This window comes from Phocoena sinus, chromosome 1, assembly GCF_008692025.1.
Source record: "Phocoena sinus isolate mPhoSin1 chromosome 1, mPhoSin1.pri, whole genome shotgun sequence".
Taxonomy (NCBI): Eukaryota; Metazoa; Chordata; class Mammalia; order Artiodactyla; family Phocoenidae; genus Phocoena; species Phocoena sinus.
The window spans coordinates 152,932,811-152,946,323 of NC_045763.1; the positions used below are offsets into that span (position 1 = coordinate 152,932,811).

Sequence of the window (13,513 nt, forward strand, 5' to 3'; positions counted from 1 at the left end):
CTGTCTTCACTTTCTTCTCATGATTGTCTTCTAGATTAGAACCATCACTTCAACCATTAGGGAAACCGAAGGACCAGGCAGAATTGCAAGCCCAGGTGGGGCACATGAATGTGTAGTAACAGCAGACCGCAAGTTGTGTGATTTTCCTCCTCAAGCACTCAGCAGCTGGACCTACTGGTTCTCAACCAGGGGCGATTCCCTCCTTAAGTGACATTTACCAATGTCTGGAGACATTTTTGATGATCATAATTGGCTGGGCAGGGAGTGCTACTGGCTGCTGGCATCTAGTGAGTAGAGGCCAAGGATGCTGTTCAACATCCTACAGTGCACAGGACACCCCTCCCCACAACAAAGAATTTTCCAAACCAAAATGTCAATAGTGCTGAGGTTGAGAGACCCAGGTCTAGAGATGGGGTAGTCTCAGGCACTTGTCTTGCAAAAGTTTCCTACTCTGTTCTCTCTCCTGTTCTCCAGAGTATCGGTTTCAGACCTTCTCCATTCTCTTCAAACTCTTATCCCAACTACATCCTCTATCATACTCGACTCTCTCCTTCCATGCTTTCAGCTACAGTCTTCTCAGATGCCACTGTTTCCTCACCTAAAGGCCCTTGCATGTCTCCTCTTATCTGTGGTATTCCTCCCCACCTCTTCAAACTCCTATCCTGCCTTTAGATCTGTTTCTCATTTCTTCAAGGAGGTTGCTCCTAAGCCCTTGATTAAATGAGGCCCCTCTTCTATATTTCTCATAGCAGCATGTATTTTTCCAACATAATTCTTCACATAATAGTATGTGCTTAACTAGTTAGTTTCCCTAAGCCATGAGAGCAGGGCCCACATTCATCATCTTCACCACTGTATTCCCAGTACCTAGAAAGTATAAGATACGTAATAGATACTTAATATTTACAGCCCAGGGCTTTCCTGAGCTCCTTTTCCATTTGAATCTCCTCAATGCGCAAAATCAACACATCCAACTCCTGACTTTTTTCCTACCTCATCACTACCACCAAAAACCTACACTTTTACCCATATTCTTTATCTCAATGAATGGCACCACCATCCACCAACTGTCCAAACCATCCTTGACACCTCCCTTTCCCTCACATCCACATTCATTCATGAAGTCTGTCACTTCCACCTTGATTTCTCTCAAATCCATGCACTTCTTTTGGGTTTTTGTCTCAGACACAATGGTTTTAACTGCTGACTCTTCACTTCTTAGTTGCCTTGGACATATTAATTTTGCTAAGCCTTAAATACCTCCTGGGATAATAGATGCCAAGTCAGCACATACTAAGTGTTCAGTAAATGTTACCTATTATTCTTTCCAGTTCCACTGCCATTGGCTTCGGAGTATCATCATTTCCAGCCCAGACTGCTGCCACAGCCTAATGGTTCTCCCTGTCTCTGATCTAGCCAGCACTCCAGTCTCTTATCAACAATGCAGCCAGAATGATCTTTCAGAAATGTAAATGAGATCATGTCACACTCCTGCTCAAAATCCTTTGATGGCTATCCACTGCCTTCAGGATAAGGTTCAAACTTGTTAGCTTGGCTTATCACATCTTCATTACCCAGCCCCTCCAACACTCCAGTCCCATCTCTCGGTCACTTCTCCAGTCACATCGTTTGCTCCAGTTACGCGGAACAACTTTATGTTCCCAAACAAGCCATTCTCTTACCTGCAGTACTTTCACTACTGCTTCCTCAGCCCATGTGGAAACTGTCTTCTGTCCCTAACTTGACTGGTAGACTGTTAGGCAACTTGAGGGAGCTTCCCTATTCACTGTGGTATTCTCAGTACCAAGCAGGCTCTGGCTCCTATTAACCCTTAATAACTTTATTCAACGAGTTTAACTCTTATCCTTTATTTTGAAAAGAAAGCAAAAGGAAAACATTAATCAAATGAATTTAGGGTTGGAGATATACATAGCAAGATTATCCCTGTATCCCCAAACCTGTAATGACCTGAAATCTTTCTAATAGCACTAATGCTTTTTATACTTTTAGAGGTTGGATTTGAGCAAATTCTAGCAAACAATCACTGGCTAGGCATTCGTCTGCTAATAACAGATTAGCTCAGTTACTAGTTTCAGCTTGCCTTCTTCTAGCCTCAAGACTACATTCAATAAGGATAAACCTGCAGTACCAGGAATTAAGGTGAGTAGGATACAAACCCCAGGAAACGAAACGTGGTATGCAGTTGTTATTATTAAAAAGTAACTTTTGGGACTTCCCTGGTGGCGCAGTGGTTCAGAATCCGCCTGCCAATGCAGGGGACATGGGTTCAATCCCCGGTCCAGGAAGATCCCACATGCTGCAGAGCACCTAAGCCAATGTGCCACAACTACTGAGCCTGCGCTCTAGAGCCGTCAGCCGCAACTACTGAGCCCACATGCCTAAAGCCTGTGCTCGGCAACTATAGAAGACACCGCAATGAGAAGCCTGCGCACTGCAACGAACAGTAGCTGCTGCTCGCCACAACTAGAGGAAGCCCGTGTGCAGCAACAAAGACCCAATGCAGCCAAAAAATAAGTTAAAAAAAAAATAACTTTAAGAAGTCACAAAACATGGGAATGGTTGTGTGGACACAGAAGCTGGCCTCATCCTTGCCTCTAATGCTCCTCTTGCTTTTTTTGTTTTCATTTTTAAAACGCCATCCCTACTATTCCCACTCTCTCTTCCACCCCACCCCCAGGCCTCCTCATACAGGTGTATACTACCTAACTCTAGGGGGATATCATTTGTATGGCAGCGTATGAAAGGTGCTCCCAAAAGTTGTGCAGTGAGCACCAATCTGTGCCTACTATGTGACAGCCGTAAGCTCAGGACAACTGACCAGATGCTTTACCCACCTTAATGGCCTCAGCTACCAGGGAATGATCTTTTGAAAAGCATGTGTGTACTCTGTGACAAGCCCTCAGTACCTTTCACACTAGCCCCAATTCAAAAACACAACAAAATAGAACCCTGCACTTGGCACCTCTTCATAAACTCAGTAGAGGCAAATCCATTGTCATCATTTGAAATCTCTTCAGTAGCAAAGAGGGTGGTGGACAGGTTGATATATTCATGGGTTCAGAAGAGTTTGGCAGTCTTGGGCCAAGAAGAGGGCTTGCCTTAAATCATTCTAGACATGCAGTTGCTACTGTATCTGCTCTAATTCTCAAGGCCTCTAGTGGGGGTAACTCCACAACTCACTGCCTTAGCTCAATGCTAAAAATACTCTGCAAAATTTTGAGGTTTCCTTCAAGATTGGGAGCCTAAAAATGAAATACAGCAATTACTCTAATAGTTAACTGTGTGTATGTTGATTGGAGGTGGGGGGGGATTAAAAGTTGTTGTTTTTGAGTACAATAACTTCTATTTATTCTCTTCATTCCTGTCAGACCAAAGACTACATAAATACAGAAGACAAGATTTTGCTATATACAAAACCAATTACATATTTCCCCAATAATGACACCATGAAATGGCAAAATGAAAAATATTTAATACACAAAAAAAGCACAACAGAATCAACAGATATTAAAAGCATTACATAGTGCAAACACCGAAAAGATACAGAGCTATTAACTTAGTGGTGCTTACAAAGATTAGGCAAGAACTCATGAAAATATCTCCTTTTCTCATTTGGTGGGCTGGTCACTATTCAGTTATTTTAAATTGCCTTTTTCTTCCCATTTTATGAAACCACATTTGCTACTCCTATTAATTATGACTACCTGATCAGATATGTTATTTGGAAAATTGCATGCTTTCTGTATACCGACTGCATTTTATGCCATCTACTCAAGTGCATGTAAGACAGAATTTTTTATACCAAGACCATAGCAAGGCAGTTGTAGCTACTAGCCAAATCTACACACACACTTCTCTCAGAACCTAGAGGCAGAACTCTTCTAGACAAGAGCTCATGTCAAGCAAAGGATATCTGAGCTAGAGGCATGGGTAAAAGGAAGCAATATAGGCTCTGCTAGGCAGGCACAAAGGGGAGTTTGTGCTCAGCTTCCAGGACATGAGGTATTCTGAATATATACCCCAGAGCTTGGTCTACCAAAAGCGTAACAACTTCTAATATCTTATTCAAGGCAATTAGAGGTTCTATTGCGCTCCCACACTTAATCCCCACAACAAACTATGAGGTAGAAAGAGTAGTATGTGGACTCATTTTACAGATGAGAAAAATTGAGGCTTAAGAAGGTCAAGACTGGGACTCACCATGGTGAAATAATCTTACTCCTTATCTCTATCCAAGAGGCACTTAAGAGCTCCTAGCTATAGACTAGGAGAGAATTCTATTCAAGAGGCTGCTTTGCCAAGTGCTGAGGAAACCAGAAACATTTCATTCCTCCTTTAAAACATGTTCTATAACTTTCTAAAGGGGGAAAGAAAAAATCAAAGGAGACATTTTGAATTCTTTATGAAAAAGGAAGTGGAAAAAATGAGGCAAACTGTAGGGAACAAAATGTATACATTGCTATATTTAAAATGGATAACCAACATGGACCTACTGTACAGCACAGGGAACTCTGCTCAATGTTCTGTGGCAGCCTGGATGGGAGGGGACTTTGAGGGAGAATGGGTACATGTATATGTATGACTGAGTCACTTTGCTGTGCACCTGAAACTATTACAACTTTGTTAATTGGCTATACTCCAATATAAAATAAAAAGTTTAAAAATAAATAAATAAAACAGATAACCAACAAAGACCTATTGTATAGCACAGGGAACTCTGCTCAATATTATATAACAACCTAAATGGGAGAAGACTTTGAAAAAGAACAGATACATGTATAACTGAATCACTTTGCTGTACACCTGAAACACATTGTTAATCACTTATACTCCAAAATAAAATAGAGTTAAAAATTAATAATCTTCCTGTAGGACGAGGACAGGCTGACCTCAATTTCTAAATGCTGAGACAATAGGGGAACTAAATCCCCTGTTGCCCCATCATACACACAAATCCTCAACTACCGTTGTTTTGTACTAGATGGTAGTTCTGATGTCATATCTTTCCTTCCTATTGCTAGAATCTACCACCTAACTCTGCAAGAGAAACAATCCCCAGGATTGGCTGGAAAAGAGGAACCTTATCTAAAGATACTGTAGTTACAACCACCCAAGGGGTAATACAGAAGGCCTTTGGTATAAAAGCAATATTCAGAAGTAGATAATAACTTTGAACTCCAAGAAAAAAGAGCAACAGGATGGAAGGAAGGAAGGGGAAATGTCTGACATCAAAGTACTTACTGTTTAAAAAAAAAAAAAAAAAAAGCCTTAGGATAAGAAATTAGATGCTCTAATAAACTGTTGTAATAATGTCAATTTGCCAAATTACAGCAACTATTCGAGAAAGGAGTTGCTCTGACAGCACTATTTGGCCCTTTTTAGGATCCTTGACCCATCCTGCCCCAAGAAATGAGGAGTTCTATTTGCTGTGCCATGTTCCCAGAAGACATTTAATAAAGATCCTGAATGAAGGAAAACAATGTGAAGAAGCAGCATCTTGGATTTCAGATAAGCTACCAAGATATACTAACTACCTCTTTCTGCAGATACACTTCTTTCTCTAACATTTCAGTCATTCAAAAGGCTCTTGAAAGAAGTACAGTAAACCCAAGTGTAGGTTTATTATAATATGCTCTTTAACAATGCCACATTCACCAACAGTAGAATTATTTGGGATTGCACGTTCATTGCATTAAAAGATCTCAAAATGCTAACAGGACATTCTCCCATAGGAGAGAAGAGATCTGTGGCTCTTAAAGAAAGAATATAGCAATGGCAAACAAGGAAAGCTCTGTCAACGAAAAGGATATCTCAAGGCCATCTGGAAAACTGTCTTCAGATTAGGTCTGGGGAGCTACCTGAACCACTACCTCAGATAATCCTCATTTCCAGTTTAGCTTTAGGGTCCTCTATATTCCTCCTCAGCTAATCACAAATCTGGGAAATTCCAGCAAAGTAATCTCAGCATAGCGTATGGCAGTGCAAAATTTCAGACATTTGTAAACACTGTACATGTTACTTTTGGCACAGGGGAGGGCCTGCAGGTTCCTTTATCTTTGAAGTACAGATTGTAAACACAGCCAGTCCACAGACATTTTTAGGAAAAGCTTTAACAGTCTTGATAGTGTGTGTGCACACATGTACACCCATGAATGGGAGATCTGTCAAAATGAATTCTTTAGGACCTGAATTCTTTAGGGCCTGAATAATTTAAGCAGCTATCTGGCTAAATGGAAAACAACAGATTCACAGTATCTAAAATCATATACTTTCAGAAGTTCATATAACTCTCTGTAGGAAAAAAATCAAAGAGCTGGTTAACAGGTTTCCTCCTTTCTAAAGAAAACCAAGAGGTAACACTACAATAGCTTTGTAGAATGCGAGATCTCAACATTTACTAATTTCTCAGCGACTGTCAAAGGAGCCAACATTGCATCGAACTGACATTAAAAAAGTTTACAAATGATCCTGACCTTTAAAAATAAATTCTTACAAACAAAATAACGTCCCACAAAGCATTACATACATCTAAATATACATAAATTATTATTAAAACACAACTGAATATTTCAAATGCTTGGCAGTGATTCAATCTTATATTATACAACTTCATGGCAGTTTGGAAGCTGGCCTGGCTGGACACTGACCACTGTTCAAGCCTAGGATTGGGAACCTACGATATTCCATAGATGGACTGTGAAGAAATGCTTATAAGTTTAAAGCCTTGACCTACGATTTTTATAAAGTCTGATTTAAGTATTAAATACAGAAGCATACCAAATATTGTAATTATGGTGCAAGTAAAATGAGCTAACAATAAGAGACGGAAGACATTTTTAGCTATAATCTAGAAATTCACTGCTTTTCTAAGGATTTGTCATTTCTGCTCTGAACATTTTGTCTGGGATAACATGGTCATGAATATTAATTTATATAACTAAAATAAGAAATTTGATGCTAATGTGGGATGATTTCATTAATCACAAGTCCATGGCGTGATGCAGCGGAAACTATGAACTCCACTGACACCTACTTTAACGGATCCTTTCCTCACAATTAAGATTTCAATCCAAGCATGGCTTACCCATAACTAGGAAGACCATAATAATTTAATGTCCAAAAGAAGACATTTGAGAGTGAAAGGGGAGCAACAGAGATGAACTGGATAGGATGCTGAAAAATAGGGGCAAACTGGCACTGTCTCCAGAAAACCAGAGTACATAGTCACCCTAACTACAAAATAAACGACAGTGCTTGGAAGTCAAGAGTTTCATCATCACATAGCAGTAAACTATGACGTCTTCAAATACAAACCTTGCTTATCTGTACCGCAGTGACATTGAAAAAAAGAATGAAATCAAAAACAGACCAAGAAGATGGCTTAACGATTCTTGCGGGTAAAGAATTGCTCTGATAGTTCTATTTGGCCCTTTTTAGGATCCCTGACCCATCCTACCCCAAGAAACAAGGAGTTCTACTCGCTGTGCTAAGCCCCCAGATGACATGTAATAAAGATCCTGGGTGACAGAAACCAGTCTGCAGATGCAGCATCTTGGATTTCAGATAAGCTACCAAGAAACACTGCCTACCTCTTTCTACAGATACACTTCTTTCTCTTTAATATTTCAGTCATTCAAAAGGCTCTTGATAGAAGTACAGTAAACCCAAGTGTACACTTATTGTAATACTTTCAGCTCAAATGCGCAGCTTAAGATCTTCTAAGTAAAGTACTTACTGCTAATGAGGACAGTAAAAATCCAGGTGACCCAAGGGGAAAAGAAAGTAAGTAGAGTAACATAAGAGGGTTCTGTGCTAGGCAAGGATGCACCAAATTAGCATCAAACATCTACACACAAATAAAAATTCTAAATTTTTTCTTATTTAAGTTTTTTAAAAAACTGCAGCTTTATAAGGAATCAGAGGGTACAAGTGCAGATTCCAGCCCTCCCTGCTCCTTCTTTGAGTTATCACTTGCAAAAGCAATTAACTGGCAAAAATAAAACAAAATCGAGGGCTATCAAACTATTATGAAGAGAGTAATGGTGGGGGGGGAATTAGGATAGAAAATTATTTAACTTTCTAAATATTTAGAGCATTTACCATAGTCTAACAAAACACTGAACAGTCTAACAAAACACTGAACTTGAAGAACTGGTTCTACTTATTGGGGGAAAAAAACCCTTGTCCCTAATGCCCGGAGGGAGCCAGAGACCTGAGTTTCATTCCCCAAGAAGGAAAAATACTGGAGAAAAGAGTTCAGGTTCCTCTGCCACCTTTACTTGTCTTCCCAATGGCAGGAGCAACTTATCTGATTATATAAGAGAGCTTGATATTTACTGTGCCTTTTCTCTTTGGGGAGAAAGGGTTAAAAGTCTCTGTTCTCTCTGAAGCCCTATTTTGGCTGCAACTCATATTCTCCAACAATATTTTAAGGTTATTAGTTGTTCCAAATTCAATAAGCACCACCATTTAACAAATAATAGAAGGAAGCAAGTATGGTTTAAAGGTTTACTACAAGAGACTTAGATTCTAGTAATAGCTCTATCACTAGCTGTGACTTTCAGAAGTCATTTATCCTTTCAGCCTCATGTGCAAAATAAAAGGGGTTGAGTAGATGAGTGCATTCTAATTTTAAAGTTCTATGAGTTTAACAAAACTTCTCTAGAAATTAAATATAATGCTAAACAAAGGGATCTTGTTCTACTTCCTGCACCTTAAAACACCCTTCCTTCTAAGGCACGGCAGGGCTTCCAAAAGTGTGGTTTGTGAACTTGCGTCAGCTTCCAGAAACACTTGTTCAAATGGAAATCCCTGGCCCAGACCTCAGGCATCAAAGAGTCTGCGTGTGCACGCACTCCTGTGAGTGTATGCGCGTGTGTGTGTTTGGGGCCGGGGGTTGAGATGGGCGTATAACAAGCAACACTGGTGATTCTTATGAGCCTTAAAATTGATAATTCTAGGGCCTTGGTTTTCAAAATGACTACATTCATACTGGTACCCAGGCATACACCAAGATTTTTTCCACAGGGAAAGCAGACAAGAATATCTGTAAAGAAAACAACTTAAAGATCTTCAATTTCCATATGTATTATCCTGAGATTTACGTGATCAGATAAGGCCTCTTCAGAGCTATCATTTCTCTTTAACTACTTTCCTTTTCACAACTGCTATACTATTTTCAGAAGAAAGGCTGCCTCTCACCCATCTAAAATCTTACTATGGGGCATTGCCTCAGAATGTAAAAAACCTCAGAGGCATCAAACAAAGACAAAAAAACCCCTAGCAGACTCCCAAGAGACAGGAGGAAAGAGTAAAGCAAAGAGAGCTTTGGTTAAAAACTGTGTGCCTTATCTTTTTTAGAACTGTCGTTGAGAAGAGGTTGTGCCATAGATGTATATAATACATTTAACTGAATTAAATAAAGTCAAACACTTTGACTGAAAATGAAATCTGATTTGGCTGATTAGTTTTATAATGAGAATAGGCTTTGCCAGTTTATATGACCCGACTTTTTCTATAAATTCAATCAGCTAAATCTACAGATCCAAGGTTTGGGCAAAAATATCTTTAAAGGACATCTACAATATACTGGATGATACATCCTCTGTAAGTACTTAAATTTTAAAAATTTAGAAGTCGAATTAAACATGTGCAAAAGGAAAACTAATCGAAGGTGAGAGCCATGAAATGGTGGAGGAACTGCCTGGAAAGTGGCCCAAGAGAACATTCTGAGGTGACAGAAACATCCTATTAGAAGGGAACACTTTGTTTGCTAATTATACCTCAATTTTTAAAGTACGCAAAATATCATATATACTTTTTCAAAATTCCTTTTGAGGTACATTAGCAAAAAATGTTTGCTACCACTGTTCTAGGCACTTTACAAAAATACTGGTTCCTCTGAACAATGCAACATAAAGTGATCTACTTTATACATAAATTATTTATGTTTTTTTCATTGTTAGCTTTAATATTTTTCTAATAGCCATCTTGGATTTTGAGGCCTAAGAACATTCCCTAACAGAAAAGAAGAGTAAGGAATAAAATTAACTAAAGAAATGATTAATCTTCAAGTAATCTGATAAATGAAAGAATGAATGTATTTCTATTTGTACTGGTAGTTGCTCCCTCCCAGAGCTTCATCTTCTTTTTTTTTTTTTAATGACTTTCTTTTTTTTTCCTTTTTTTAAATATTTACTTATTTATTTGGCTGTACCAGGTGGGAATCTTCGCTGTGGCATGCAGGATCTAGTTCTCCCACCAGGGATCAAACCAGGCCCCCTGCATTGGGAGCTCAGAGTCTTAACCACTGGACCACCAGGGAAGTGCCAGATCCTCATCTTTGAAGACAGAATGAAGTGATTAGCTTCTCTTTTAATGTTAATGGTATCTCCAAATTGATAATCTAGTTCGAAAGAACTTATTATCAAATTCCATATAAGTTTAGAAGCAAAAATATGTCCTACAGCACAAATGTTTCCATGAATAAATGAAAGTATGAAATGGGTCACACTGAGTAGAGATGCTCAATACTGACATTTTGATATATGATCAGGCCCTGTTAATATCTGTCTGCAACTCATTGATTCAGCTATGCTATAAAAACCTTAATAACCAACTGAATCTCCTTCTTGCAAATAGGACATGAAGCCCCAGCCTTCTTTAATCTTCTGGCACAATGAAAACAAGTGACAAGATGGCCTGTCCTCCCATGAATTATGTTCCCGTCTCGTGGTCTTTTCTCACACAGACTACATGGCTTCAGGAGATTCTGGCAGTCCTCCATGTTTTCTGTACCTGTTCTCTGTTCATAAAGGTTATCTGATTTTTCTCCCATGCTTGATATGGTCTCTTGGCTTTCAGAACTGTGAGCCAAATCCAAGAATTCCACTGAGTTGCAGGGACCAAAAAGTTTGGAGTTTTCTTCCTTTACATATATATCTTTAGGTCTAACAACTGGAGCTGATATGGTTCTTCTGCAGTCAGGAACATCAATTCCTTCACTTTCTTGCTTTTCAGGTATGGCAGTGATATCAGACGTGGAGAGAGAATGGGTTAACTTAGAACAATCTGAATACCAATCCTTCCTCAAGGCCCAGCAACGAAAACAGTACCTCTTGCTTGGAGAGTTAAATTTCTTGCACTCAGTACACTGCCACTCATCCTACAAAGACAAGTGCAGCCAATTAATACTCACTCAGTGGAGAACATGATGCTGAGGAACAGGGAAAGCAGGCCAAATTCTCATCATCTCACACTAAGCTAGTAAGAATCCAGACACTCCACACCAGTGGTCTAGCTAAGAACTTGAACAAAGTCTATGGCTACGTGTAAATAAGTCTTGAGAAGTTTTACAATGATAGTGACATAATTGCCATTTCAAGCCAACATTTGATGTAGCTAATCTTTTAAAAAAAGTTAAATCATTTTAGCTTTCTATTTAGTCTGGGTAGAATTTACATCGTTTGCTTTTCCCCACTGCCTTCTTTTTAGGTCATTTTTCTTTGTATAACTTACTCTTTTATTGAGCAAGAGGCTAAAGAATGAAGAAAAGATAATACTCTTTCTTTCCTACTAATTAAGAAATGTTATAAAATTTGTCAAAAAGGAAATTAAAATGAAATTTGAAAACTACTACATTTACTCATGCTCTCTCACTGCTCTCAGGATCATAGGTAGCTAATTGTGTGCCTAAATCACATTCTCTGAAAAATGAATGTTCTTGTCCTTGAATGCCAAGTAATTCTTTTCCTACTTCTCCATGTTCAAATTAGGAGATACCAGAGCTCAATGAATTTCAAATGCCTTTCTTAATTCACAGGTAGCTACCTAGAACAAGTCAAGAGTATTTAATGTGGATAATTGCCTGGCTTTGACAGGATCCATGACTTGACACATGCTGACTCGATTACTTTCAGAACGAAGGCCAAGCACTTCAAGTTTAGAAGTCATAACTCAACTGCCTATACTGAGAGGCAGGGACACAACCATTTGTTAAACTGGGATGTTCTCCAGAGAGCCTCAGAACATTCTTGCCAGTTTAAGATCCTCAGATTTCATCTGAAATGCTATACAAATACCCAAAGGGACTTCAAAGATCGGGAATTCATAATTGATGGTTTGTCACAGTCTAATTGGCATCACTTTTCTTTTTTAGTAGTACATAAAATAATAGGGCTTATTAAATTCCATGGCATATCTGAATTGATGAAATATAGTCTATTTGCTTAATAGGTTTTCTGGGCCCAAGTAGCCTCAAAAGTCTGATGAAGATGGAAACACTTATCTCTGCTACTTGTATTATGGTCAAGAACACTTAATGGACCAATATATCTCACCTTATTACTTAGCTATGCACAAACAATTTGCAGTGAATTACCATAATGGTCAGCAGTGGTGGGGCGTGAGCTAGGGGGAAGGATCAACACTAGAGACAACCTAAAATTTTTATATCCTTACACAGCAAAATGTAAAATCCCCTCCTTATCCTTCCCCCACCACCCTTCTTCCCACAGTGAGTTAGCTGAGGAAGTACTAAAAGGGAAATGGGGAACTAGCATGAAAAGAGAAAAGCAAGGTATACATTTGAATCTCAACCTGAGTTGCCAATTGGTGACAAATCCACACCTGTTATCTAACAGCTTAATACTCAATATTCATTTATCAGCCCCCCATTAATATAAACCTGTGTAGAAGTTAAGCCATTTTCCATTTGTTTCTATTTAAGAAAGCACTGAAAGTATTATACTTGACCAAGAATTTTAGATAGCTTATAGGCCTATCTTTGGGATTACAGAGAGGTGTTTAGTGGGAAAAGCAGTACAGGACTATTTTGAATAACTGTGTATCCACTGCATAACGTCCCAAGAGTTTTGAAAGCAGGGAGAAAGGCACACAGAGAGGCATTTAAGTCATCCCTTTTCAAGGCAGGGAGAGGATTAGATCAACTCATCCCCTTCTCTTCTCAAATTCCAATAAAAAATCTAACAAGATGTAAAGAAACCAATACCTCTACCTAGGAAAGGTAGATAGAAATGGGGGATATGGCATTCTTCAACACAAGTGAACTGCTGGAACATTAACATCTGAAGACGTGGGTGGTGTAAAACAGCTCTTTTACTAGAAACTCATACCTCAGAGGTAACTTCTATATCAGTATCGTCACTTATGGACTTAGAGTCCTCAAGGTCATCATTTTTTCCCACTTCAATCACCTGAGAAAGCAAAGACATCTTATTAGCAAGGTTTACCTATTTTAGATGCCATTACCTGAGAGCAAAAAAGACAGAAGAGCTTCAGTTTAAAACTCACATTCTTCTCCCAACACTAGCACTTAAAAAGGAAACTGCTTATATATGAGACATGATTCCGTACATACCTAGTTGACATTTCAGTAGAATAAAGCACCCAGAGGGGTTACCAAATATCTTTGGCATTCAGAAGAGAGAGGGCTCCCAAATTTATGCATTTAAATAAACAATATCAGAGTATA

General features: G+C 38.9%; 1 protein-coding gene across 8 annotated transcripts in view; it reads right to left on the reverse strand.

Moving 5' to 3' along the window:
• The window catches only part of MDM4 (MDM4 regulator of p53), a 58,457-nt gene that overhangs the window by 13,238 nt on the left and 31,706 nt on the right, over positions 1 to 13,513 (reverse strand). For 7 of the 8 annotated variants that reach the window (XR_004349085.1, XR_004349096.1, XR_004349094.1 and 4 more), the window contains 2 exons: positions 13,155 to 13,235; positions 3,474 to 11,185 (listed from right to left, as the gene is read on the reverse strand). Coding sequence is in view for 5 of the 8 variants with exons in the window: in XM_032625535.1 (XP_032481426.1) it covers positions 10,613 to 11,185; positions 13,155 to 13,235 (654 nt within the window). In the remaining 3 variants the exon portion in view is untranslated. Of the gene's footprint in view, positions 1 to 3,473; positions 11,186 to 13,154; positions 13,236 to 13,513 lie in introns of those variants that run through there. The other variant, XM_032625699.1, reaches the window with a different exon arrangement.